The 23,170-nt window shown below is 42.1% G+C and overlaps 1 protein-coding gene across 1 annotated transcript in view; it reads left to right on the plus strand.

Moving 5' to 3' along the window:
• Positions 1-200: 200 nt before the first annotated feature.
• The window catches only part of dner (delta/notch-like EGF repeat containing), a 73,348-nt gene continuing 50,378 nt past the window's right edge, over positions 201-23,170 (plus strand). The window contains exon 1 of the mRNA XM_085429534.1: positions 201-821. Within this exon, the coding sequence (XP_085285660.1) occupies positions 477-821 (345 nt within the window). The 5' untranslated portion in view covers positions 201-476. The remainder of the gene's footprint in view (positions 822-23,170) is intronic.

The following is a 23,170-nucleotide window of genomic DNA, read 5'->3' on the forward strand; positions in this document are numbered from 1 at the left end:
CACTGTTTTTCTGCACAGTGAAGGCAAGCCAGGAGAGGGAGTGTGCATGAAGTTGGTGATGATGATGAGGAGGGGGTAGCGGAGGATGGTGTGTGTGTTTGTGTGTGTGTGTGAGAGAGAGAGTGTCGTCAGCAATCATCGTCACTGTGACTCGGAGGCAGAGAGCCCTCCCCTTCTCCTCTCGCATCCCTACCTTCTCTCCATCAGCCAGTCTCCTCTCAGTCATTCTACCCGCGCACAGCTGAGCCTCAGCATCCAACCAGCCTGCCTCCTCCTCCGCCCCTCTCTCGCTCTCTCCTCCTTTCACACACACCACACACACATTTCTCATATACCTCTCAGTTGCTGCTGAGCCCGGTCAACAGGAGCAGCAGCTCTGAGCAAAGGCGCAAAAGAAACACACAACCTTTTCCCCCGCACCCCCCCCCCCCCCCTAAACAAAGAAAAGAAAAGAAAACCAGACTAAGAGGATCAAGATGAGGATGAGTGTGTTCAGTGTGCCGGCAGTTCCTTGTTGCCGTCCCACAAAGAACGCAGGGAGCTTCACGTCCCCCCTGCTTCTCACCGTCCTGCTCCTGACCAGCGGCAGCAACAGCAGCAGCATCGGGGCCGTCCCCTCTCCGTTCCAGCTGGCCCCGGACACCCCGGCACCGGCCGAGCCCACCCCGACCCAGGCGACACCTCGTCCGGACCCCTGCGAAGGCAGACCCTGCCTCAACGGGGGATTCTGCTTGGCCCTCCTCCCCTCGGCAGGCAGGCCAGAGGACATCTGGGAGTACGCGTGTACGTGTAACCAGGGCTTCACTGGACGCAACTGTGAGGTATTTAATTTTTTAACCTTTTGCTACCTGTGTTGTCACACGATGGACTGTGAGCAGTCCCCGTAAGCGATGCTTTTGCTGGAGAAGATTTCACATACTTAGTGAGCAGGAAGTGGAGGTCAAGGAGTAGCCGGTGCAAGTTTGGCAATTTTGTTGGTCATGTGGAGAAAACTGGCACCAGCTGTGTCACTTTCTGTAAAATCACGGTGGGAAAATGTAGTTTAGTTTGGTTTAGTGCACACTTGTGTTATTATAACTAATTGTTTTCAGTTGTGGGAACTTTCACTGCTATTTTAGGATCATAATCGAGGCTTCACCAAAGATGACGTCAATGACAAACCTGCATCATGTGTCCGTGTTATTTCTACGTGCGCCTTTACACTAGATTAGGCTGAGGGTACACTGCGTTGTAGTGCTCCCCGCTGTTTGCCGACGGTGATTTAATCAAAGCATGTGCTATCACAGAGACATGGAGACGAGTGCTGCGTTGCTGTGGCAACAGGAGGGAAGAGCGGCAGCAGTGCGATGCAAGCGAAAACTATAAATGTGTGTATTTTTATCTGTACCATATATGAAGCGTATATAAGTAGTTTATTATATGTTATAAAACATTATTTTGATGTTATTTATGTGAACTGCAAAGTTACAGTTAACATTGAATTTATCTGCTGCACACTAGTGAGCATGTTCACTGGGGTGTAAACTCAAGTATGGGTGAATTTATTAACACCAGGGATGCAGAGCCACACCGAATTCATTAACTACATCTGGATGGTGATGAATAAGAGAAGTGCCGTTTTTTTTCACATATTCCTGAAGATGCTCACGTCTGTCTTTTAAACCAGCACAGAGCTTTTATTAAGGTAAACTGAGAGCCCACTGGAGAAAGTGTCAGGAGCAAGGTTTTGTTAACATGGCATATTTAAAGAGTTGTTTTACTCCACTGGAAGACAGTTTTGATGAGTGACAAGCTGTTCGCTAGCAGACTTTAACAGAAGCAGATGCTCCTGCCTGAAGGTTTCTTCCTGTTTAAAGGGAGTTTTTCCTTCCTACTGTCGCCAAATGCTTGCTCATAGTGTTTCTGTACCTTACAATATAAAGTGTCTTGTGGTGACTGGTGTTATGCTTGGGGCTGTAAAAGTAAAACTGAATTGAATTTAAATGAACAGGACAGAAATTTTCCTCTATTTTCCTTTTCCTTGACGTTAACCTACACTTCAGCTCCACCTTTGTACTCCTGACTAAGCCCTCGTTCTTTTATTCAGTTTGGCACATTTCTGATTTTTGCAAAAATCGCGTCTGCTGCTGGATTAAACGAGCTTCATTTCGAAGCTTAAAATGAGCGAACTGTAGCTGAGCATCTGCAGCATTAGGCTCAATAGGCAGCCAGGCTTCTGAGTCATGCTGGGGTGAAAGAGAGCATCCGCCAGCGGCAGAGAGGATAAATGAGTCTGCCGCAGCATCACGGAGGGGAAACAGCAAGGTGACTGGGTGAACCTCAGCAGAATCACCAACAGGTGGCAGCCATATCCTCCCCCCAGAGTTAGCACCTTTGCATACTGAGTGCTTCCTTACAAAGCATATGCATCCATGTATGTACGATAGAAGACAGGCGCTAGCAGGATCTAAATAATTTAGTGGAGTGTTTAGCAAGGGACACGATCACTGTCTCCTTGGCTGTCCTGGTTTTAACTCTCAGAATAGAAAGCATTTTTTATTTTTACCTCTGCAGCCTGCTTAACTGTTACTCTGGCCCACACGAACCGCAGACGCCGGTGTCATCACACCACCCGAGCTGAGGGGTGACAATTTAATGCAAAGAGGAGAACGCACAACTGCCCAAGCACTCTGCACAGTGTTTTGTTGTGCAGGACAACAACATCCTCTTATGCGCCACAGCTCAGGCCCGGCACAAGACCCGAGCCGGGCCCAGTGGGGAATCATTGATTTTTGTGCTCCCCTGTTGCTTGTTTCTTCTCCATGGAAACTGGAGCAGCAGTCAATTGAGATTTAGTAAATGACCTGACTGGCTGAGCACAAAGCTGGTTTGCATCTCACGTTCTGTGCATGCATCAAAACGCAGATGGTCGAGTGAGAGAGGGGGAGGAGAGACTGAAGAAAAGAGACAGGGCAAAGCAGGAGGAGGACAAGTCATATGGTGGGAAGACGTAGTGGCCTACGGTAGTGCTGTGCCATACTGCAAATTTTGGTATCGACCCAATACCGAGCATACAGGGCCAATATTGCCAACACCAATGCAGAGACTGATGCTTTTAACTTTTAAAGGCAGCTTAAGTAGGGAACAGCGGTGTGTCATGATTTATGAGATGATGAATGATCATCAATCTGCCAAATCTGAACATATTTTCATGACCAGTAGCACAAGTCGATGGTGTTCCCACAGTACACGCAGAACTGTTTCCAGTGTTTTAATATACAGCTGTAAAGAACTTCTACACAATGCTATACTTCCTCATTCACTGCAACACGTTGCTGCTGTGCACAGCAGGGCATGGAGGAGGGGGCGGAGCAAAGTGTGCCTGCATGAGAGGAGCGGTGTTTGTCTACTTTCTGATGAACGGGTGCAACGCACTGAACTTAGGCGAGTGAAACACAGCAAAATATCGATCCCGTCACGCTAGTATCGATCTGATATCTGTAGCAGCATTGGTATCGATCCTATCGATATTTGGATCGATCCGCCTACTCCTAGCTTAAGAAATGAGAATGAAGAAAGGAGAAACAGTGACAGAAAGCTATGAAAAGTCCACACTTTCCTCCTCTTTTAGTCTAAATTCTACCTCCAGCCTGTGACGCTGCTCACAAAGCTGAATCTGTGAAACAAAACTTGCACAGTGTGCTTACTTTTAAGTCTTTGTTGTGCCTTGGGATATTTTGCGACATATTTTAAGTTCTGCGGCTAATCCTGCTTTGTTACTTACCTCCCTGGCAGTGTGTATACTGCTCTAATCAAAGCAGACTAATGCAAACCACAGCAGTGGGCAACATGGGGAAAATAAACCCTCTAAGTGTTTCTCTCTGGGTTTAATATTTGCCTGTACCTTTTTTTTTCCTGGATAGCGGCCTGTAAGCTGTCCTGATGGAATTTACTGCCACTGGCCTTTCTGCGAGTTATTAGCTGCTCAGCCGCTCACTTATTCATTACTGAAGGGCCTGTTGTGCACCCTGACGGATTTGCTAGCTTGCTCTACAACACAGTGGGCTGTTACAGCACCAAACAGCCATCCGTCATGAAGCAAATTCACGGAGTGCTTGCTGCATGGGTTACTAAGCCAGTCAGCTACTGCATATTAAAGCAGTGGATCATAGCAGAATTTGCAGACTAAACTACAGCCCTGGCATTATAAACACAGAATTCATTTTTATTTGCTGCTATTCAGAGAGGTGATATATGGCACATGAGTTATTAGCCTCTACAGCAGGCAGGTCTGCCCCAGCTTAACAAGCTCATATGAGCATGTCAGCGCTGCGAAGAACTAGCGGCGTTTCAAGTCTTTTGATGATGATCTTTTTAGATCTCAGCTGGAAGATTTGCCAATCATTATTCTCTCTCATTACCCACTCATGCTTTCTCTGTTGTGCTGTTACATAAGCATAGTTGAAATCTTCAGGCTTCTTGCACCCTTTTCTAACATCTGTGGCTTCGTGGGCAGATCGAACCAGTGGTTCGAGCTAAGGTTAGCTTAGCTTAGCATGCAAGACTCGAAACATGAGTGAGACCCTAAGCTGCACCTATTCCTTATGCTGGCTCACTACATCCATGTACCTTCTAATCTTGTCCATCCTGGTCAGTCCCAGTGAAAATATTAACACCTTCAGCTCTGCCTCCTGTCTGTATTCTATCTAGTTTCTACTACTCTCTCCAGAGCATACCTCCACCTCTCCAGGCTGTCTTCCACCTGCTCCCTACTGTCACTACAGATCATATTGTTGTCGGTTTATGGGCTCAGTCACTCATTTTGGTTCAATTTAAATACATGATCCAGGTTGTATATTTCAGAAAGGAGCTATACTTATTGGCTCATGACTTCCGATCGACCAATGAGCCCGCAGTTTCTCTACTCACAAAGATGACAAGGCTGGAAATGCTCATCTCGAGCCTTCTCATGTCAGTAGGTGACGTCATGCTGGCTACAGCTGAGTCTGTGTCTGTCATCAGGTCAAAAACCTTTACTAAATGTTCAAAAACCAGCGTATGAACATAATAAGTAACAATTTTACTAATGTGGTTGTTACATATAGCGTCTTTCTGTGCTAGAAGACATATCACAAGTCAAATAAAGCACTTCTCTGCTGCTCTGCTCCGTGTGTCATAAAGGAACAGACACGTGGAGCAGAGCTGACACCTGCACAGTGGGGAAGAGGAAGACAGGTAAGTAAAGGCAAAGTTTCCGAACTTGACAACTCATCTTGTTACTGTCAGTGCAATAAAAATGCAATAATCAGCTGTCACTCCGACGAACGATGTGAAATAATCCGCTGTTATATCATTCAGGTCATATGTACATATGCAGTTATACTACTCTGTTTTGCATTTATAGTTTGTATAGTTGTTTGTATAGTGAATTGTGGTCACATTCCTTGTTTTTGTGCACAAATTTGGCCAAATAAAGATGATTCTGATCCACACAGTGGGGTTGCAGGCAAAATAAATACATTTCCATATTCATAGAAGGAAAAATATCAGCTAAATATATGTAGAATCAGAAGCTTTTCTAATGCGCAAACAGATTATTTTCAGATATTACCTCTAGAGAGAACATAAGAAAACAAAAATCAAAAGAAGTCCAAAGAAGTAACTAAACTGTACAAACAGTACTTTACTAGTATAAATAAAAGTATTCAAAGCTAATAAGAACGATTTGTTGTTAATTCTGTTTTGTTCTACAAATTATTCTACTGGAATAAGTCTTTCGTCATTCACCCTAATGTAATTTTTCCTCAGTCTTTTTGAAAGCTCCGGTTGATGGTTGAACAGTGTTGGACTTGGCACCCTGCAGTGTTTGTGGTTGGTAGGAAAGGGAGAACCATCCCTATCACATTTTTATAGACGGTATAAGAAGACAACTGAATTGTGCAGCACCAACACATAATAATAATGTAAAAAGGCGAGGTTAACCCACTACATAATAAAACCCACGCTGCTGAAAGTAGAAAGCATTTACAGGACCTGGAAATGTTCCCTCCAATACAGGAATGACACACCACTTAACATTACTTACAATATTATTTGTATCTCCTTTCCGTAAAATACCTGACATTACACACTATTTAAAATTTACATACACACTTAGTCGCTTAGCCAATTTACTTATGAACTATTTAAAATTACTTACAGTATAATTTGTGTCTCCTTTTTGGGGGGGGATTCTACATTTTTCTAAGATCCAGAAGCAGGCTGAAGACGTTTATTAGACTTTAAAACATAAATGCAGCGAGAGTCACCTGCAATTCATTCAAAAAGTTTCGAGCAGGAAGCAAAATTAATGTTCTAATGACAGACTGTTTATTTTCTTTTCCAGCTGCATGTGCCAACTCTTCAATGAAAAGATCGTTCTCCTGACAGGACTCTGCGAAAGTAAACAAAACCAAGTCCTGAAGCTCTTTTTAATTGGAAGAGAAGGGAGTCTGTGTGTGGGTGTGTGGCGGTCAGCTCTTGTCTCCCAGGACCATTCACTCTGCTGCTACAGATACAGCCTGAGCTACATCCAATTAAGCGGAGCTCAGAGCTCATCACCAGCCTTTGGTCTCTTTGATATCCCTGGCTTGTTAGTCAGCGGGAAGACAGCAAGCATAAAGAATACATTTCTATTTATATATGCTGTATACTGTGCATCAGTAAGTTTGCTTATCCTCTTTATTTTGTAAAGAATGTGGTTGTCAGTGAATCGTTGTTTGTTTAGAAGATTTTCCACATGGCAAAGCTGATGATTCTGAATCATACAAGACTGCGAACTAACATTCCTGTGCATCACATCAGTCTCTATGAACTGCCCTGACTGAGGATCATAACTGGGACTGAAATGGTCAGAAAAACCTACTTTAGTGTTAGCTGACTGCCGATTCTAATTGCTTGAATAAATAAGATTTCTTGGTGGGTAATATCAGCGAATTTCTAACTGGATATTACACCACGTACCACTTAAATGCAGGTTCAGACCAGGCACAAGGATCAGCAGAACAAGATGCAAGGCTTTAATCTTTGCTTTACCAACCAGTCGTTATGTAAAGATCTCAGGTCACGCTGATGCCACAATGTTGAAAGTCGAATTTCCCATTAAAGGAGTCCATGGTTACTTTTAAAACTTTTTCTGTTTTATGTCCAGCTTCTTTGCCTCACTCTAATTACGAATAAAGACAAATTTTAAGGCTGATTAAATAGTTTTTCTTTCTTTCATTGGAAGAAAGATTCTTCTCATATTCTTAAAAGGTGTTGAATAGATGGATGCTGAAGTTGCTGTTACTAAAACCTTCAGTTCTCATTACACCTTAGTGAAGGCTAAACTTGAATAAAGCAGCGGGCAGTGCAATGGAAATGTGTCAAAATCTCTTTGTGACAAAGACAAAAATAGGTTCTGATTCTAGTAAGCGGATAAACTGTTAGCAAAGAGAAACATGGCTGCTTGTTTAATTAGGTACAGATGAATGAAGGGATGCTAGCAGGCTGCTTATGCCCCCACTGATACCTTTGATTTGATATCTACCCTTCAGCAAAAAGAGCCTTCTTTGAGCTATTATCACTGAGGTGGTGGTGGTGTTCATGTCGATGTCCCGAGGCATACATGTGCCGCCTTTGAACAGGAAGGCTTGAGGCCAAAGACTCTGGTCATTTCCATATCACACATCACCTGCTCTTTTGATCTGGGGAAAGAGTACGAGGAGACGCTGGTGTGAGGATTAGTGAAGCCTAATACAAATGCGGTGGATATGAGCTGCTCAAAAGCAAGTGCACATGCTACCGTGATTTCAATCACACTGGTTGTTTCGAATGTGTTTGTTTTTTTTTAGACAGACTGACAGTAGTAGTGTTGTTCTAGGTGGTGACTTCAATCTCCTGAGTCAAAAAGTCCACTGCTGATTGAACCATCTCTACAGCTGCTGCACTGGATGATCTGGAGACAGATATCTGTATGTCTGTTGTTTGGTCAGTGCTCAGAATGCACACAGTCTCAGAACTGTTGCCTATTCTCTGGTGATGGTTTTATCAGCTATTTTAAAACATAACCTCAATCTACTCACGCTGTAATCAATGAATGGTGCGCTGAGCAGAAGGTCTTGTACAGATATTAGATTACTGTCTGGATATTCATTATCTACACTCGAAGCCCCAAAATACTGGCAGCTGTATCCAGAGGTTGAGTCAAAAAAACAATAACCAGTGAGTTTTCAGGTTGTTTGAAGTATTGTAGTTAAAATTTGCACAAAGATTCAGCGTGCCCTGAAGACTTTTCCTTTAATGCCACCATCAGGTTCAGTTACGTGGTTCAGAGTGAAATATCTCCTCTATTGGATAAAATCACTTTAGCATTTCATCAAATTTAAATGTGCAGGCTTGTAAGGTTTTGGGTCATCAGGATTAAATACCTCTATGATAGGTTTACTAGCATGGTAACACGTTAATTTAAAGGGGCGGTGCACATTGCTGGGCAGTCAAGGTTCTGGTTGCCTAGGTAACCCTCGAATTTATTTGCCACTTTGTCATATTGTTACTGTAACCTGGTAGTTTAATAATGAATGACGACCAAAAGTTTTTATTATAGTCAAACCAACCAGTTATGATTCCTCATGAGTGATCAACCAAGACCCCCATTCACAACCCACTCAGAGGCACAGCAGAGTGGAGTCTTAACTTAGCAGAAATCACTGTCATAAAGTACGGACTGCAGGCTCAAATGGAGACTTTTGAGACCAATTTCTTAAACAGAAAATAAACTTTTACTGAGGTAATCTGAAAAGGGGCAAAAAATAAAACAACAGAGCAAGCACATGAAGGAGGGCAACAGCGACAAAGGATGACTCAACAAAGAGGAGATGAAAACTGAGGATTTAAATAGATAAAGGAAGATAATCAAGGAGAACGGAAACGCCGCGTTAACATAGCTCAGCTGAAACTAATTAAGACAATGACAAGAGAAGTAAAACTTACAACAAAGCACAAGAGACAGAGAACCAAATGGGGAGAAAATGGGAGAAATTTTACATACCCCCCTAAAATTTTTGAAAGTGTTAGAAAATATGTTATTCATAATTCAATTGGTGGTTACAGAACAGCGCAGAATTCATTATTAAAGCAAGTCATCCACCGCACTGGTCAGCTAACAACAAGCAAAATATAATACCGCTGTTCAACCTCAATCATTTTTCTTTTCTTGTTCTTTTTCATACAGCCCTGCCCACTCGAGTATCTGCAGCCGCCCACCCCCCGGCGCGCTCATCGTGAATGGGGCTTTTGTGTCTGTGTCATTTGCTCTTTAATTCTTCTTTTGCCTGGCAGCAAAACATCCACCTCCTGTCCTGGATAGAAAAGTCATTACAATTCTCCCTGTGGTTTCGTGTTTTTTTTCTATTGCGTTTCATCTGCCCTCTTTTCTATTTATATATTTAATGGAGCAGCAGCCAGTTTCATCGCTAGTCACTGTATAATATAAAAATGGCTGTGCAGCTCTTACTCAGCACTAATTCCCCCCGATTATAACCCTCACTGTGACACCATCATTTTACTGTCGCTTGTAATGATTAGTCTTGTTGTTGCTCCTGTCAACATAATCAGGGTCTGTATCAGGGGTGTGGAAGGTTTGAGTATGTGTTTCATGAGTTTTTTTAAAAAATCTTTATTTGCAAGCTACTAGCTACTCCAGCTTTAAAGTGTATAAATGATTTCTGCTGTATTTTTTTCCTTCTTGATTCTGGATGATGTAAGCAGGAGGGGTTTTCCTTATATGGCCATCTCAGAAACACACAGAGCCCAGTACAGCGCCCCCACCCACCACGGAGAAAGCACAAGACAGGAGAGCTCTGTATGAAGTCTTTCTAGCAGCAAAGAAAACCTCTAGCAGCTAAATACATGCAGACAAAGCCATAACTTTACTTTGAGTGGTCACTAGGACATACAAACTCCATATACAGAATCACCAGTCTGTAGCCCATCTCTCTTTCTTGTCCTCTCTATGAATGGAAGATGCAAAAAAAAAAAAAAGGTAAAACATATGTTAGCCATGCTAACCAGCATCGTTCTGCATTACTTTGATATTTGAAAAACAACCAACAGATTTCTGTGACAGACTCAGATTTTCATCATTGCGCACAGAGATTTCTCCAGATTTTGAGACCTTGTTGATGATATTATGCTTTATAGACACAGAAGACACAGAAGTCGTCCGCAGGTGCGCATTCACTGTCAAAATAAAAGAAGCGCACCAGATAAGAAGTTGCAACACGTGTTTGCGTACATAAGATTTTCTGGAGGAGGACAGACATTTGTTTAGAAGATGTCGAAGAAGCATATTCTCGGAAAAGCGGTTGCAGGAGGTGAGCTGGCTTCAAACAAATGATGAACGCACAGAGACGTGGTGCAGAATATGCCGAGAAAATCCCACTCTAGCGGACAAAAACAGTGCCTTTTATATGGACGCAAATGTGAGCATGTGCGCGTTGGAACTTCTTATCTGGTGCGCGTCTTTTATTTTGCCAAAAAACCTAATGAGCTTCAAAATCTTCCTCCGGCTGTTTCTTTTTAGTTTCACTTGCTTTTCCAGTTTTCTGCTGCCCCTGTCCCAACTGTTCTTAGATGTGTTACTGCCACTGTTCATTCAATCCCTGCACTCCTGGCTCAGACATCAACACAGACCCAGTGTTAAAAATGTATCTTTTTTTAATCTAACTTGTTGTTATTTGTTCATAAATTTGCTGGGTTGGACTCTATTTATAGCTTATAAATGAAACTGTGAGTGCTGGCCTGTTTACTTCTGCAGCAGCTGCCTGTGACGTCTTTGTTATTTTCCTTTTCACGCTGACTGTTTTTCAGTCTCACTTTGGCCACATTTTAATGATAGTGTTAATAACCACATGTAAACAGTTAACGCTTACAGTGACAATATAGGAGCAAGATGCATTTGAAAACTGCTTGTCCTCCATGGTTTAGGGTAGTTTATAGGTTTGGGCTTGCAGAGACGTGTCCTGAGTTCTGATCCATACAAATGCCTTCGAAGAGAGACCGGCAGCAGAGCGAGCGCGTGAATCATCCTCTGCTCTGTTGCCCTCTATCTTCCAAAACATGGTGACTCAGTGACAGATGCAGAACTGACTCCTGCCATCTCTTTCTCAAACACAACTTGTCAGTCAGGTTTATATGACAATATGTTATTTAATGAGGCCAGCTGGGAGACACGCCACCACGCTGTGGCAAGTGTCTGTGTACTGGTGTGTGTTATGAACGTCTTCTCTCAGCTGCAGACAATAAATGCCAGCTTAATCCAAAAAAAATCCCTTCAGGACCAGTCGAGCACCTCCGACAGAGAGACGAGCGGGGCGCAGTCACCAGCCTGAGGCGTTAGACACAGAGATTAGCTCGTATTAACAGCTGGGCCCGTCTTTCAGTTGATAGGAGAGGCGCTGTGGAAAATTTGGCTGTCTGTTGGAGATTGTGGTAGAAATGTATTCATCAGGAAGTACACAGATGACAATAAAGAAGTTCCACTTGTTTTTGTAGTGGAAGGGAGAGCTCTGACTCGAGCACATGCATCCAAATCAGTGTTCAAACAGACTGAAATCATTGTAACCAACTGATAATAGTATTATAGTAATAATAGTATCATATTATTTTTATTACTGCTACTACTTACTACTAATAAAAATAATGTATGTGATGCTAAATTGGTTGTGAGCTTGAATGTTGTATTGGTTGGACTGTATCAAAAGTCTCATTTTAGTTTAAGCCACTTTTAACAGTTGGTCACATGACCGTTTCTAAATTACCTAGAAAATGCTTTCTGGTTGTTATTACTATAGTTATACCATTACAGTTGGATGTCCTGAGACCGGTCTCGAGACCACTTTTACGTGGTCTTGGTCTTGTCTTGGTCTCGTTGTCTCAGGTCGACATAGTGGTCGGGAGATTTGGAGTCAACAGCATCCATGACACACAACGTAACGTTCGATAATGTGTCATGCGCAAAAGCATCAGCTCTAAGAGCCGTGCTTAGAGAGTGCTTTGTAGTGAATCAGAAGAGTCGACTCCCATTGAGCGAGAGCCGGCTCCTCACTTAATTTCCTTTCGCTGCTCAGCTCTCACACAGTGGCTCAGCTATGCTCCAATCCCTGCATATTGTGGCCAATCACATGCGAGGATATAGGATAATATCATTATGTGAAAAACAGAGAGGGTGAGAGATGCGACGGTCAAGTGGAGCGTGCGTCTGTCCTCTCAGTACGCGAGTGAGACAGTAGACAGCGGTGAGGAGGGCTGTGCGAGTGCATAACACATAAATATGCCTGACACCAGTAAACGAAGCAGCATCTGGCTGCAGTTTAAAGACTTTTTGGTCTCGGTCTCGATCTTGGTTTCGTCTCGACATTGTCTTGGTCTTGGTTTTGTCTTGGTTTAGGCGGTCTTGACTACAAGTCTGTATACCATACATCTTAGGACTAAGCTGTTATTTATGCTCTAATTTACAGTTTTGATATTTCATAACTAAATATGTAATCAATTTAGGATTCTTGTTCAGTAAAAGTGATAAAGAAACTTTTTCTTTAAAATTCCCCCAAAGATCGCAGGGCTGTTAATCTTGGAGGTGTTTCACATATTATTTATATAAAACCTGTGAAACATAACAGAAACATAACAGAATTACTGTGTTCAGCTACTTTGTGCAATCTGTTTGACAGAAGTGTTGATTATTTTAACAGTTACTGTGAAAGCTATAATTTATGACGCTGTAAATTTTCTATTTCCGACTTTGACCAGCACCTCTGATTCTAACCTCGATTCTGCAAAACCTCATCCTAACAGATCCAATGTGCCTAAATCAGGGATGCTATACTTATTTCACATTGTGGGCCACATACTGACGACTTTGATAGCAAGTGAGCCCGAACCAGTGAAACTACATGAAAAATGTGCAGAATTACAGAAAAAGCTAGTTTATTGCCCAGTATGGGCTATAATTATAAAATATTAAAATATACCTTTTTTTAGGACTTTTCTGTAGACTTAATTACTTTTTGTGTAAAATGGATTGCAAATAGTGGTGCACTCCTTCATATTTGGTGAACTCCTTTCATATTTTCAAAAGCCATCCAGAGGGCCGGATTGGAGTCATTGCCTGGGCGATTCTGGACCCCAGGCCTTATGTTTGAGAACAATAGGACAATAGCAACAAGGAGATGGAACTGTGCGATACACCGTGGACAGTCTTGTCACGGGGGATAGTTTTCTCATATTTTCTCCTCTTCCATCACTTTTCACTGAAAACCCTTTCATACGTTTAATTTTACTTTCTTAGGGCCCGAGCACTAGTGTGCAAGGGAGCCTAAACAAGCTCACCTATGTGTTGTTAAACGAATTCCTACAAACACATTGTTTGAGGTACATGAATGAAAAATGTAATGAGGTACATCATTACATCAGAAAAGTGCAAAATGAACAAAAAAGTCTTGTGGTCCATAGACCCAAACACAAAAGGAAGTCTGCTATTTTGAATTGAAGGTGACATTATTTTGGTGCCGATTTTGCCATTTCCAGGTGTTGTATTTTTGCAAACTCTTCCTAGGAATTTTATTGGATCAAATTCCTATTCGGTAAGATCAACTACACACCTGGGCCATATTAAATCGCTGAGCTTTTGAGTTTACGTCATAGGGCGTGGCCGTGGTGCCACTGCGAATTTCAATCATTCGACATGTAATCTCACTTTGCACCGTTGGCTATAATCCTCATTGATCTAGATCGGATTTTAACTGGTGGTTCCACACATTATATGCATCAGTGTGACATTACATCAGATGGTAATCTCTAACGCCACCTGCTGGGCGTAGGTGTTGGGCGTGGCTCAATGCGCTGGGATGCGAGGGCCCTCTCAACGCTGCTTGCAGCTATAATTTAATTTGTGATTGTTGCTGTTTAATCAGTGCTTACATACACACACAAAAGATTTTTCACCTTCAATAAACATGAAGCAACTAAAGTTTCATTTTTTACAAGGCACATTTTCCTTAATGATTAATTATCATTAAGGAAAATGTGCCTTGTAAAAAATGAATGTATACCAGCAGAGTACATTTCATTTGACCAGATTTCATTAAATGTAACATTTTAGATTAAAATGTTCAATTTTTACATAATTAATTTTGCATAAATTGGTAAAAATTTGTATTTTAAAATGGTTTTGTATTGTGTTCCTCTTCCTGTACCAAGAAACAATATGGTTTACAGAGCCTGAGTGTTTTTTCAGTTTCTGACTAAATAAATTGAGTGTTTATTTGAAGCCTCATATCGAGTGTTGGGTAACCAGTGAGCTGTAGGGGGTGGACGAGGAGGATGTTGGTGGATGAAGCTCTCTGCCAGGAGGAATTGATCCAGTCTGGAGCTTCGTCTCCTGCTGATTCATCCGCCTCTAACATCTGCTCTGCTCACATCAAACGTCACTGATCAGCAGTCAATCGCTGTTCATCAGCAGGGTGCTTACGCACACCTATCAGGCTGGCCTTTTGTGTGTATGCTTGCAACATTTCATGAAATAGTGAAACAAGCAGAACAACTTGTTACTTGTTTGTTTGCAACAGTTATTGAACCCAAAAGAAGGACGTGTATCCTCACGTAGTTTTTAAATGCACAATCCATCGTAAAGTAAATAAGACGAGACTCCTGTGACAGTTTAAAGACGTTCAGCTGCAAACATTTCCGCTGTGACATTAAACGGTCTTTAACCTGCCAGCTTCCCCCGTGTGATGAGATCCTGTGTGACGTCTGAATGCACCCATGTGAGAATACGGTGCAGATGATTATCCGCTAAACATCACAGACAGCACATGGGCCTTGTGTTGTGCCTCTTGCCTACCAGCATCATAAAACTGAATACTGCAATGACAACATGTCTGGAGCAGATGAATCCCTCGTGTCTATGTGAAAACTTCAAAAAATGTCCTGAACTGATTCTTCCAACATTATTCAGATACTTCTTATGAAAAAATGACTTCACATTCCTGTCTGGCATTCTCAGCATTTTGTATTTTTGATTACTTATGAGATAGTGTTGTTCTGGGGTTATTATTAGTTCGTCTTAGTTGAAGTTTAGTCTAGTTTATGTTATCGTCCATCGTCTCTTTGTTTATGAGTCTTTTGCTGTTTATCACGTGTTATCTCCTTGCCTATGTAGGCTACCCTTGTGTCTCTCTCCTCTGTGTCCCTCCTCCTCTCTCGCTCGCTCCCTCTGTCTCTCGTGTGCCAGTTCATGTCTCAACATGTTTCCTGTTTTATATTGATAGTCTTATTTCCATGTTCAGTGTGTTTACTTTTGTTTTCCCTATGGTGATGTGTTAATTCGTGTCAGCTGTGTTTCCCCAGGTGTTTCCACTTCCCTCATTACCCTTCTGTGTATTTAAATCCTCTGTCTCCCTCTGTTCAGTGTCAGGTCATCTGTATTGCTTCATGTCTTGGCTCATGGTTTTTCATGTTTCTGTTCAGGTTTCTGTTTTCTCTGCCTCAAGTCTTGTTTTTTTTTTTTTTTTTTTGTCTTGTTTAGTTTAGTTTCTATTTTAGTTTTATCCCAGTTCGTCTTGCCTTTGTTTTGTGTTTTTTTTCCCCTTCTCTTCCCCCTATCAGCCAAATAAACAGCTCGCTTTTTGTTATACCTTAGTTTTCTCTTTCCCGTGTCTGCTTTTGAGTCTGCTCTGCAAACAGACCGGCCATCCTGGCCGTGACAGCTTGTCTATGATCCCGTTTGTCAATTCCACTTGTACTCCTACAATCAACTGATTTCACCTTGTGTGCTGGAGGAGTTCAGTAGTTCTGGACACTACTTTTACTTTTATTGCACATAAGAGGACAATGGTAAAGTAGAAACTGCAACCAGGTCAGAAACAACTGCATTTTGCTGCTAACACAACTTCTGGTCTTTTCAAGCACTTGCACAGAAAGCATGCTAAGGCTAAGCTAGCTAAATAGCGTGCTAATACTAAGCTAGCCAAGAGCCCAGGATGTTGTTAAAGTCGTGTAAATGCTGACCCCAGCCCAGCAGCCAGACCCTAATGGTTCATACTTAGTATAGTGACTTGTATCGATGTCTGGGTCTGTAGCCTAAAGGTTTATATATTTTATGGATCAACGCAAAAGTAATGTAACGAGTAGTATTATAAATTGCTTTTTTCTAAGTAACTTACTGCATTACTTTTAAGAAACATTTTGGGGTAATAATTACTTTTTTGAGTAAGGACTTAATTCTTAATGATGGTGGCTGCTCTCAAAGCAGAGCCAATGAGAACCCAATGATATCAATAATGGAATCAGAGTTGCTAAATCTTTTTTTTTTTTTACTTCTAAGTATATCAGCTGCACAAACAGAGCAAACAACACTGTGGCATGGACTTGTACTAGTTAAAAAAACACGATATGAAACAGTAGATTTTTTCTTTGAGGAACAATGCCACTCTCTTCCTATGTTTTTAAATATTTAACTCTGTTCTTATTTGTAGAAACTGAACAGTCGGGCTTCCTCACTTCCTTTGTAACGTCAGCCAAAGCCGGCTGAAGACCAGACTCCCCTGAATCATATTTGGTACTGTCACTTCAGATCATCCTCCCTGTCATCCTGCTCTCTCCCCCTGTCATGATTCAAGCGTGCTTTGTAGGTGTGTGTTCAGATGGTCCGGAGCTGCTCCAACAGAATCTCATTATCGTGGCTTCTAAAAGCGTTTGACAAAGCCAGTGGGAGGAGAGCGCTGATACATGTCCGGTGTTGCCTCCTACTACGAGGCCCAGTTTCATTTTCGGTGCCCTCATTCCTCTCCGAGGGTTTCTATGGCAACAGAGCAACGAGGGGGAGCCAAAAAGATCAACAGGTGGAGAGGACGTAACATCGTGCAGAAAATGTCAGAGCCGGCGCTCGGTCTCTGTTATTCATCAACGTAACAAATGATTTGTGCCACACTAAGAGAGCACAGAGCAATCTGCACAAGGCACGGATGCGTCCTCTTGTGCTCTTCTATAACATCCAATTTCCTACAGAAGTATTTCCTGCGCGCAACAGCTTCCCCGCGGTTACACCGACTTCCTGAGAGGCAGGTGAAAGGAACGCTGATCATTCACGGTCTCATATTTTCATGACAATGAGAGCAGGATGTTCCACTTCCAGTGTTTCAGGGGCTAATTCCCAGTGGCAGCAAGACCAGCTCCAGACCCATTTTTAGCTTCACGCGAAACCACAAGGGATTTGGGCTATTTTAACATCTGCTACATACCTATTTAAAAACAATAAGATGTGACCTGAAAAATCATTTGCCCAGCTTTCAAAAGCTTGCAAGACATCTTGTGCCTTTTGATTTAGCTCCAGAATCTGCTTTGCTTTCATGCCACCGCCCGCTTAATCATGTCAGCGGTAGACGTCACCTTTCTTTTTCTTCTCTTTTTTTTTTCACAGAGTGGGTATCTTGTTCTGCAAGGAGCCCTCTGTGTATGTAGGTCACAGTGGACAGCGAGCTCGTAGATCACCACGCAGAACGGCATCCATCTCAAACAGCTGCGGCCTGAAAAAAGACAGAGACAAAGAGTTTTACGTCGATAGCTTGATAATCGCTCACCATTTTCACTCCAGGTGCAATCTACTGCATCCAAACCAGTTTAGGCTAATTTGCTGTAAAGTGTTATAAGTAACGTTCCCACTCAGTGGGAGCGTCACAGCGGGTGGTAATTTTTTTTTTCTTTTTACGCAGACGGTAGTGATGAAACAGCGTGTCACACAGATATGCAGCTTAAAAAGCCAGAAGGTGGGCTTCTGTTCAAATCCAACAGTTTTCAATGTTGTGCAGCAGAGTCTGTATCTGATTTGGTGAAACTTGCAGAGATAGAAAACAGGGAGTATCAGCTTCTAATCCAGCGCTGTTATTGGTAAAACACTGGTGATGTACACACATGTCCATCTGCTGTCAGACCACAGCTGCCCGCAGCTTTGACAGCTTGTCGTTTTTCATACTGAGCAAACATGTCGGTGGGTGAACCATCAGCCTAAATGCAGTTTTGTCTCATAATAAAACTTGCCAACAGTATGCATAGATTTGCCTTTATGCCATTCTTACTTGGAGAACAAGACATTTATGTCAGCTGACGTTACAAGTTTTGTCTTCCTCCATCAGATAATGTAGCATGTCGATCAAAAGCCCGCATGATTCACAAGGGCCGCAAATTACAGGACATGATTGTGCAAGATCTTTGTGAGGGCTGGAGGGGCAGCACAACCGGCTTTGATGTCTGAGCTGCGGTGCTGCTGTCAGATACAGAAGTGTAAACAAGTGCCAGAATACTAAATGTAACTGCAAGTGTGTCTGTTGTTGTTTTTGATGAACGTTGGAAGGAAGGAAAATGATGGGCCCAGTGCCATAAAGCAAACATTATGCATAATGTCTTAAAGTGTAATGAACCGGGTGACGGGTAGCCGCTCTGCCGCGTCTATCAGTGTGTTCAATCAAAGAGCTAAGCTTGAAAAATTAACAAGAAATGACGCAACACATGCAATCACTGCGATCAGTCACACTGAACATAGATAATGTACTTTGCAAACTGCCATCTTTCTTCCGTCGCACCACAGTGTGAGCTACGCTCTGAGCCGATGCGATTATTTGACAGATTTTTACAAATGAAACTTGATTCACCTCAGTTAACTCAGTGAAAGACGTGAAAAGACGCGAGGTTCTGTCAGTCCAATCGGTCTAATGATAGACGCTGTGGCTCAGGAGGTAGAATGGGCTGTCTGCTGCTACGTGTGTGCAGAAAAGTGCTTGTGTTTACTATAAAAAGGACTTCATGACTGTGGACATAAATGAGTTAACGTGGGTGTAAAGTATTGCTAAAAAAGTACTATATAAATGCAGTCCTTTTATAAGCCATGTGATGCATATTACAGAGTAAAAGTCAGGATATCACATAAATATGCACACTTGTTTCATTCTGTTATAGAGTAACAGAGTAACTGCTTTTTCAGCATGATCACACAACGTACTAAAAATCTGTTTTTAATTAGTAGATATGGAAATTGAACTATTACTTTTTTATTCTTCATTAGATGTGTGCTTTTATTTTGCTTAGTCTACTATAAATCTTAATGTCACAGTAGGCTTCATAGGAACTACTTTATGGATGACTGCACAGCTTCAAAAACCCTGCATCTTCTGACATCCTGACACTGGATTAAGCTGCCTCTGACGCCAAGCATGCGACAAGCAAGAGGTCCGCCTGAGATATTTTCCCAGAGTCAAAAAAACGGAACTCTGTAAAATGAGGTCCAGAAACCCTGTTCAAATGGATGAATCTTCATCCATCCATTCATCATCTTCTTCGCTTATCTAATTCAGGGAGGAAGGATACACCCTGGTCAGGCTACCAGTGTGTCACAGGGCTAACAGAGAAAGACAGACAACCATTCACATTCACACCAACGGCCAATTAAGAATCACCGACCTCATCGACCTCACAAGAAGCGCAGAGAGTGCAAACATTCACCAAAGTAGCTCTCTGCGTGGGTGCTATTCACTTTAAGGCAATCGTATTGTATTTTGTATTTTAAGAAGTTTGCAGTGCAGTAAAAACAAGTGCATTTGAATATACTTGACATATTAACACATTCATTGTAATGTTTAGTAAATTCATTTAAATGTTTACTGATAAATATCAAGGGACTGAATTTTTTGATCAAAGGTGAAGATTTTGCATTTATTCAGGCTTTATGTATTGTTATAAAGGAGGGGTCAAAGGTCACATGCAACCTGACATTTTTAATCTTTACACAGTAACAATGTTCCCTCTAAGCTGCGCGCATGCGCAATCGTGCACTGCTGGCACGGTCTCTGCACACAGAAAATCTGCGTTGCGCACAAAAAAAAAATCTAACCTCAATAGAAATTAAAATTAAAACTTTAACAATTCTGTTTTGCAGTGTTAGTCAGTGAGTGACTGGCTGCTCCCGTATGGGCCACCTTATCCCATAGTCCAGCCAATAATGCGATTCACATTCATATATACGCAGCTAATCAACGTCATTGACAGGCTATGACAGCGTCCTTATGTGCCACACCGGTGTTTTAGCTAGGAAAGCGGCGTGGCTGATGTGGAGTGAAGCCACGTTAATGACAACGTGTACAACCATTGGAGATGTGAGCAGGACAGACGGAACAATTGACGGAAACAGTGTGGACTTTATACCAGTTTTTAAATTGTGTTGATAGGTCACGTAAAACCAGAGTTGTGATAAAAATATCTGCAATGTTTGGTTTCCTTCCTGAATACTATCATTGTTTATATTTCCTGCAGGGAGAAATGGTAAAAACGGCGTTTTATAAGGAAAACGCTCGAAAGCACTGTCCGCCTGTGAGCAAAAACAAAAACAAAAAACCCCCACCCTTTCCTATTGGTCGAAAAATGTACCATGTTGACCAATCAAAAAATGATATGGCAACATGGCATTTAGTTGTTTAGGAAAGGGGGGAAGTTTTAGGAGTGACGGTGTTTTGAGATGTGAGAGATTTGTGACGTTTAACGCAAATCTTGTGTAGTTAGTGTGTAGTGTAGTCAATAGTTTTGTTGTGCGTCCAAACAATGAGGCGACTGCTGAATGTTACAGGTGTTACAGGAGTGATACATCTCCTGCTGTCAGGCCTGCAGGTATCAGGCTGTTGTTCTCCTGGACAGAAATTATTTTTTGGAGTGGCACAAATAATTTGTGTGGCATCAAATTTGATGCAGAACAGCTGATTGTTCCGTAAATAGTTTGAAATGTTTATTTAAAAAAAAAAAAAAAACCCGCCTTGGCTGCATTTTTAGGCAAACAGCTGCAAAAAACTTTGTTGTTTGCATAACTCAGTTACTTTTTTTGAAGAAGTAACTATATAATTAATTGCCCAACATTGGTCATTATATACTGTATTTTGCAGACAGAGTTACAGGACTCTCTCCCAGACCACAGACTCATAATACAAGTCAGAGCTTTATTTAAAAAAAAAAAAAAGTTTTGTTTTCAAAATTGGAGTTCAAGTTATTTTTACTTCCAATAGTGCCATGAACAAGATTTTTTTTTTTTTTTAAATTTTCATTGTAAGTGGGCTAAAGCAGTTAATTAAAAGTAGTCTAAGATAAATGTAAATGCTGTAATTTGATTATTTTAATTAACCATGTAACTTGGATGGATTCTATGCTGGCGTGACCACAGTGCACACGTCTGCTGTTGCTCACAGTGGTCCAAGGGATCACTCAGGGAGTTTGTGTGTTCGCTCAGACACATGAAAAATTAGAGGGAACATTGCACAGTAGGTATATTTTGACAATACACAGCACATATAGTTCCTAAGTTATAAGGTTTTTGTCCATTTCTGACCACTAAATAGGTAAATTGATCCCTACAAGGTTCTATCAGAATTCCTTCAAAATGATCTGAGCTATCATGTTTACAGACAGAATGACACACATGCATTCAAACACCGCCGAATACATAACGTCTTTGGCGGAGACCACCAAGACTGATCAAAACTAAGCAGTGTTAATGCAAGGACTGCATGGTAACATCAGGTGGAGTGCATAATAAGTTTGGAAAAGGCGGATGTGGTAAAAGGGCCGGCGTCGTATCAGACATCGGGAGGAGCGTCACAACCGCCTATTCTTTAACCTTTCTGAAAAAGATAACCCAACGTTCAGGCCGAGGCTCAGACTTCTGCCTCCTTTCTCACTCTTCTTTCTTATTTGAACAAAAACTGCGAACGCTTTCTCGGAGACAGTGTCAGATTAAATGATTATCACATCTCAGCTCTCTCTCACTCTCAGCGATGTTCGGCTTTTCTCTCTCTGCCGACATCCTCCCCCTGCGCTCGATTTAGTTCTGTTTGAGCATGACCCAACCCCGTGTCCTCGATCCTCAGTCGCTGCTAGGTTTACATGAACACACAGCTGCATGTGCTTCCAGATGCCTAAAATAAAAATCAGTGCAAGACTGATTTAGCTTTCGCTTTCAGACGAAATCTCCAAATGAAAACATTTTTATTCTGTCTTTCACAGAGGAACTATTTCTAGACCGTCTGCTCTGGTTGTGGCTTAAAACAGTGCCGTCTCAACACTGACACGGGGCTCATATTAAAGTCTCAGCTCATCCACTACAACTGTCGCGTTGCGAAGTGTCCTCACCGGAGAACTTATCTATCAAGCAGACAGATTGTCGCTGTAATGTGAAAAAGCTGCACATGGGAGACGTAACACCAAACAACGAAACGCCGTCAGTGCATCTGCAGCAAGAGATGTTTCGGATCATTTCACAATGAGCGCGAGAGCTCCTGATCCATTTTAGTTCCTGTCTGGTAGCATAAGAAGACAGACAACTGTGTCCTCAAGGAGAAACGTCTGAATCCCCTGCAGCCCCGGCTCTACTTGGATAGGTATAAATAGAGCCATGCAGCACCTCCTCTCTTAAATCATTCTCTTTCCACTTAATATTCTCCTTACTCCTCTCCTCCTCCTCTTCTCGGTCTCATTTTCTTGCATCAATCCCTCTCTATCACTCTGTCTATTTTGGCTTTTGGGAAAGTTGAGTGGTAATTGTTTTTTGAGGGATGATGTCGGGCAATCATGGCAGGTTATTTAATGTCATTTGCATAGGGAGCCTGGTGGAGTACAGTAAGCGTCGTCCTGCTGTGGGCTGCTTTTTGAGTGACACATTTCAGAGAGGGGGAAAAAAAACTCCAGAAAAGTATGACAAGCAAAGATATGTAGAGATAGAAGAGAGACAAAATGTGATGGAAATGGAAATTTATGGGCGTTGATGGCAGTTTCACCTCATTAGCATTTCCTCCTTCTCATCTTTCCTCTGCATTTACATCTAGTTATGCATCAAGGCGAGATTGAAATTTATCAAGGTGCTCGGCCATGTTTGTGTAGGCCTCATAGATTCAGATTTTAAAAGAAGGATTGCTCTTTGAAGCCACGGCGGCCAGGAAGTGATGGGGGAAGTTTGACGGAGAGGGGAGGGATGGATGGAAGGCGCTTTGATGTGCAGAAATAGACAACATTAAAAAGCCCCCTCACTAAAACACAACGTGGGCAGTGTCCTGCGTCTCCGGACATCAGCTTAGGTAAGTATAAAGTG

The sequence above is a fragment of the Copadichromis virginalis genome, linkage group LG14, assembly GCF_057382275.1.
Source record: "Copadichromis virginalis isolate Kocher_CV1m ecotype Utaka linkage group LG14, C_Virginalis_male_GT1.1, whole genome shotgun sequence".
In the NCBI taxonomy this organism is placed as follows: domain Eukaryota; kingdom Metazoa; phylum Chordata; class Actinopteri; order Cichliformes; family Cichlidae; genus Copadichromis; species Copadichromis virginalis.